Source organism: Bos indicus, chromosome 14 (assembly GCF_029378745.1).
Source record: "Bos indicus isolate NIAB-ARS_2022 breed Sahiwal x Tharparkar chromosome 14, NIAB-ARS_B.indTharparkar_mat_pri_1.0, whole genome shotgun sequence".
NCBI classification, from domain to species: Eukaryota; Metazoa; Chordata; class Mammalia; order Artiodactyla; family Bovidae; genus Bos; species Bos indicus.
Window position 1 is genome coordinate 33,082,132 of NC_091773.1, and position 6,000 is coordinate 33,088,131.

The 6,000-nt window shown below is 40.8% G+C and overlaps 1 protein-coding gene across 4 annotated transcripts in view; it reads left to right on the forward strand.

The window, feature by feature from the left end:
- C14H8orf34 (chromosome 14 C8orf34 homolog) overlaps window positions 1–1,955 on the forward strand; it is a 364,577-nt gene extending 362,622 nt beyond the window's left edge. For 2 of the 4 annotated variants that reach the window (XM_070802638.1, XM_070802639.1), the window contains one exon: window positions 1,022–1,955. In XM_070802638.1, the coding sequence (XP_070658739.1) occupies window positions 1,022–1,029 (8 nt within the window). In that variant the 3' untranslated portion in view covers window positions 1,030–1,955. The remainder of the gene's footprint in view (window positions 1–1,021) is intronic. The other 2 variants (XM_019974143.2, XM_070802637.1) reach the window with 2 other exon arrangements.
- The last annotated feature ends 4,045 nt before the right edge of the window (window positions 1,956–6,000 follow it).

A 6,000-nucleotide genomic window follows, 5' to 3' on the forward strand; every position in this document is an offset into this window, starting at 1 on the left:
GAATGCTAGCTTGCCTAGTGGTGAGGAGCCCTGAGAAAATGGTCTTTAAGACCTGAAGGGTGGGACTTCCCTGATGGTCCAGTGCCTTCCAGTGAGGGGGTACTGGTTCAATCCCTGATTTGGGAGCTAAGATCCCGCATGCCTCATGGCCAGAAAACCAAAATATAGAAACAGAAGCAATATTGTAGCAAATTAAATAAGGACTTCAAAAATGGTCCTCATCAAAAAGAAAAAAAAAAAAGCTCTAAAGGAGAGAGTGAGATAAAGGAGTTGGCAAGATTAGTTGGCATAAGTGGAATATTCTAGATAAAGGAGAAGTATGCACACAAATAACCCAACTCCTTCTTCCTTACCTCTCTTCCTCCCTTCCTCCTTTCTCTTCTGTCAAACAACTACTTACTAATCAAACACCACACACAAAGGATTCTTTCAAGTCCTGGGAGTCATTCAGAGATTAATATTCTTCTTTCAATGTGTTTATGATCTAGTCAATGAATAGTAAATATAACTCGGGTAAAAAGCATTAAAAAACATATAAAATATTCTTGAAGCATGGACATATTCCCTTGACATTCTAGTTATATTTTTCTGGGGAAAAAAGCAGTTCTTTCAATCAAGAAGTGTGGACGGATAATTTCAGTGCCAAAGTGGATCAGGCTGACTCACTTTATGCTGCTCTAGTTTTCTAACTTCAGTCTCAGAATTCCTTCACGGAGAGTAATTGTGTACACACCTTGCAGGTATTTCTCATTGGCGCTATTAGGAGGGAAGTCCATCTGTTTTACCAGTCCAAGTTATTTTTGCATACTTTATATGCAAAGATGTTATACAGAGGTACCAGAAATGGACATAATGACAGTTAAATATGGTTACTAGAGGTAGTCCTCTAAGGTCAGTGCCACACTGTAAAAGTTCAGATGGAGTAGAGGAAAGCATGAAAATCCCAGTCTTTCTTTTTCACATGTTGTGCTGTAGACATATCATTAAGTGCATCTTCTTTTGTTTTCTTTATCTCTTACAGGTCTGTGAAGCAGGCAGAAGAAGTTACAAGTGGTCCTTAAAGAAATGGCAATTAATCAAATCCTTATGTATAGTTCTAATTTTATTTACTACGTGTAATCATTTAAAGAATGGTTATTTTTATAATATCAATAATAAACAAGTACTCTTGTAACCAGGGGGTGCCTAAGTGTGTAATCAACAAAACACTAACCCTGGCAAAGGATTCTGGGGTGGTCAGGCTGCCTGCTGCCTTTTGACATGGTTAGTGTCCTGGGTTTAGATTACTTTATACCTAGTTATTAAGATTACTATTTGATACATTAAATATTGCCTGATTCAAATAACTTTGCTTAAAATTTTTCTGTATTTTAACTTGTCTAGGGTTTTCTACTTCTTATATTTTTATAATATTTTCTCATTTTTTAGATTAACAAACATACTTATCCGCACGTGCCAAGATAAGCCATTTAGGTCTCTATAGGAGTTAGCTATCATGTCATCAACTGCCATATATATTTTTGTGCAGCAGCAAGAGGCATGTTCTCCACCACTGCCCCTTCCTCTGATTATCCTCCCTAGTCCTACCAAAACAAATAATTGATATCTTAATTCCATAAAGTAAATCAATAAGGAATGAAATGCATGGCCCAAAGCATATGCAATGAAAATTGTTTGACCATTTATCCAATCATTGAACCCAATTAAGATTATCCATTTTAAATTTGATATATGCCCGCTTTTGGAATGAGTTATGCATTGATGCTACTAAGTGAATGGAACTAAGTATATTTTATTTAGCTTATCGTCGGTTTTATCTGACTTGTTGTAATCTAAGTTTACTTTCTGGACCTTTAAGGCATACAGTTAAATTCTAAAACTGTGTGTACAACTGTCAAAGAAACAAACATTAAAGGCCAGAACATGACTAAAGAATAAACAAAGAAATTCTGATTGTATGAATGAAGTCAGAGTCCTAAATGAAATAATATAATAAACCTTCTTATATTAACATTTTTGTGTGCATAGAAACTCATGAGATGAATTTTCACAAAAGTTTTTTCTTTTGGGGGGAGTGAGGGGTCGAATGGCACCCCACTCCAGTACTCTTGCTTGGAAAATCCCATGGACGGAGGAGCCTGGTGGGCTGCCGTCTGTGGGGTCGCGCAAAGTCAGACACGACTGAAGCGACGCAGCAGCAGCAGCAGCAGCAGAGGGGTAGAAACAAATTAAAGGCTTAGAAATTAGTTTATTTTTGAACAGAAAAGAGAGAAGGCGTGGGAGTAAGTTTATGGGACCATACCACTCCTTTATTTAAAAATCCTTACCATGAAAAATATCTTCAAAAAAGTTCTGAGAATACAAATGTTCTCCCTGTTAAGAACTGACTTTCTTTAAAACACATCACCCCAGTGCGTTCATCTGAGCCAGACTTCCCTCCAGCCATCACTGGGTCAATTTTTGTCCACCTCTTGTCTTCTGACTTTTCCTAGAGACAGTCACCCTACTAAGTGCCATGTCAAACTCAGAAACCAGATCCACGAGGCCATCAGAGTGTATATTCCTGAAAATGCTACCACTAGACATGAATTAAAGTGGCAAGGACAGATTTTATTCCATGATAAATTACTTCAATAGAGAAGAGGGTTCAGCATGAACTGAACTCAGCTTCGATTTGTATGAAGTGACTGGATGTTTTAAAGGGAGTGAAGGAGGAGGGACGAGGGATGTCCAGGACTTGAGCCAGAGTCAGGGAAATGGCAATTTATTAAAAGCAATAAGGGGAGTTGATCCATGTGAAACCATCTGATTTTGCTCACTGGTACTCATGGAAGTTTGACTTCCATCTTCCCTCAGAGGCTGAGTGACAGGAACTCTATTTTCAGGTCAGCTGGAACAGAGAGTAGATTCTTTTGTCAGCTTCTGCTTTCCCAGACAGGAACATATAGGGGGTGTGGAATTATCCTATGATGCCTTGACTTAGAAACTCTGTTTGTATTTGTTCAAGCCTTTTAATGGGGGGTAGGATTAGGTGGGTAAAATCATACCTACTGAGAGTCTCTAGTTTTTATTGGCCAAGGTTGAGGCTGATCAAAAAGAGGGCTCAGGGACTTCCTTGGTGGTTCAGTGGTTAAGAATCTGCTGTCCAATGCAGGGGTCATGGGTTCGATCCCTGATCAAGGAACTAAGATCCCACATGCCACGGGGCAACTGAGCCTGTGTGCCACAACTAGAGAGAAGCCCACGAGTTGCAACGAAGAACCCATGTGCGCCACAGTGAGAAATCCTGCTTACCACAAGGAAGAGCTTATGTGCTGCAACTGAGATGCAACGCAGCCAAATAAATAATAAAAAAGGAGCCAGACTAGGTATATGCTCACTTTTGAAAGGACAGAATCTGCATTAATGCCAACTGGTCAGGTCACATACTCACATACACACCTACACACACACAAACCTCTGCCCTCTCTTCTTTGTCAACTCCAGTAATCATTTTCAGAGGCCAAGGCCAGTAAACAACTAGAACCCCAAACGGGAAATTTCCCCAGATTGCTTTCCTATCTCCTCTTTCAACTGTCACACATGAAATCTGAATCTCTTGGCAGTCATCCTGGCTATCATTCTTAATTTGTCTCTTTTGTGTTTCTTAACACGACTTCAGAGTTATTGGTGGGGTAGGCTTGAAAACCCTACACAAAAAAAGGCTTCTAGAAATACGTTTAGAATGAAGGAAAGATACTGAGTTCAGTTGGGAACGTGTATAACTTAGACTGGGGACGTAACCAAGACTTGGAGAATCACCCACATAAAAACAACCCACCAGAGATAATAGAGGTCAGTACAGTAGACGGCATCACCCAGTGAGAACTTGTGCAGTGAGAGCAGGACAGACGCCTCAGGAACACACACTCTCGTGCTCGGGGACTGACAAAATGAATTCAGGAGTAAAGATTGTATGTCCACCCACCCCATACACAGTTTCTAAGAAGCAGAAGGTCAAAAGCAATGCACTTCAAGGTCCGCGGTTCCTCTAAGCACAGCTGGATTTCAGGGAAGAGACAGGCATGGGCTCATTTGTGGAACAGCCTTTAGTGGTCTAGTTTAATGAGACTCTAGAAACTTCCTGTCTAGAAGAAAACTTCCTGGAAGAAAAAGCAACTATATGGGAGTGGGAGGAAGAGAAGAAACATAGTTTCCCCTATTTAGGAAGAAAAAGGAAGGCATTACCAATCTGACTAAAAGTCAGAGTGTGGAAGCATCTATCTTGAAAATGCCTTCTTCTTTGATTAACAGGGATGAAGAGACAACTAAAGCCTTAGGAAAAGACTTAAGAATTTGTCCTGAGGCAACATTCTTATTTTCCTTTTTTTCTTCAAAGTAATCAAACATAAGTTTTTAATTGATTATAAGGAAAATAACCATCTTCACCAGCTGCTGAAGCCAAAGTCTTAGAAGGTACTTCTTGGGGGTGGGGAGTTGGGGAGAGGGCAGAGCCTCAATCATTTTCCCAGGTCCCAGGGACAGAGCTGTTTCCTGGCTGTAAATGCTGGCTTGCCTGTTCTCCAAATATTTGTCCGGTTCTTGCTTTTGGCTCTCTGACCACTATTTTTTGTTTGTTTTTAAAAAATGTCTACGATGGCTCTTTGTCTCTTTTGAGTATTTGATGTTTGTAGGATTGATCTCCACAAAGCCAACCTAAGGGAATTTGGATTTGGGCAGAAGCAATAATTTGACGACTCTTCTCACTATTTTAATTGTTAAAAATGTGTCTGAAGATCCTCAAGAGTTCCACGCAAAATGTCAGTAGTTATACAGCCCAGTGTCTGGCAAATTCAGCCAATACTTAACAATTTTCTCTCCAAAACTGCCTCACCATGGCAAGGGGAGTGAATGACTCTGCAACATACATGGCTTCTCCAGGGAAGTGGCCAACTGATGGCTTAAAATGGAAGCTCTGACAGAGCTCGCAGCTGTCCCAGTGGACCTGCAGTTTCCCAGCACCGAGCATTGCAGCTGTGCTTGAGGGCTCTTCACAAACCACAGGCATTTGACTGAATGACTGGCCTAAAGTTTCCCACCTGGATCCTGAGTGAAAGAGGAACTACTGTGTTTGTGGAAATTTTATGATCCTATTTTGCAAAACTTTTTAGGCAAAGATCATGAGCATATACAGGAAAAAATCCACAGAGCACATAGTCAGATCATATTAGGGGCTGAAATGGAGCTGTGGCAATGTAGGTTTCACTGTAGAAAACAAATATATGCATATCTGAAGTATATTATGAGCCAGGTTTTAGCATCTTTTATATTTACTGTTCAAACTTGCTGTGAAATGTCTTTCTTTGGATCTGTGATAGAAGTGAGTATTCCTCACCTCATCTACCACTCCTCTCTTCTTCCTGGGCATATGGAAAGATTTTGCCTTTCATTTAGGAAGGTTCGTGTGACTAATTCTGACCAATGGACCAGCCCTGGAAATGTTATGTAGCATTTCCAGCCCAAGGCATTTAGTAGAGGTGTGAATTCTCCACTCTCTCTCTCTCTTTTTTCTGCGTCAGTGATTCTGGATGCTATAAATTAAGACAGCAGAGGTTAAAGATGTTTGGGTTCATAACTGTGTGCAGAGCTCCTGCTGACCTGTGCGTGTGTGTGTGTGTGTGCGCGCTAAGTTGCTTCAGTGGTGTCTGACTCTTTGCAACCCCATGCACTGTAGCCTGTCAGGCTCCTCTGTCAATGGGATTCTCCAAGCAAGAATACAGAAGTGGGTTGCTATGCCCTCCTCCCGGGGATCTTCTCAACCCAGGGATCGACCTGTGTCTCCTGCATTGCAGACAAATTTTTACCATCTGAGCCACCAAGGAAGTCTGGATGTCACAGCTTACTTGATGATAGAGTCACACATTAGACATTATTCACATGCAGTGCTGGTGATTACTGTTATATAAGCATTAAGGTTAGACAAGTGCAGGCAGCTGGAGAATCCTAGCTTGACTAGTGGAT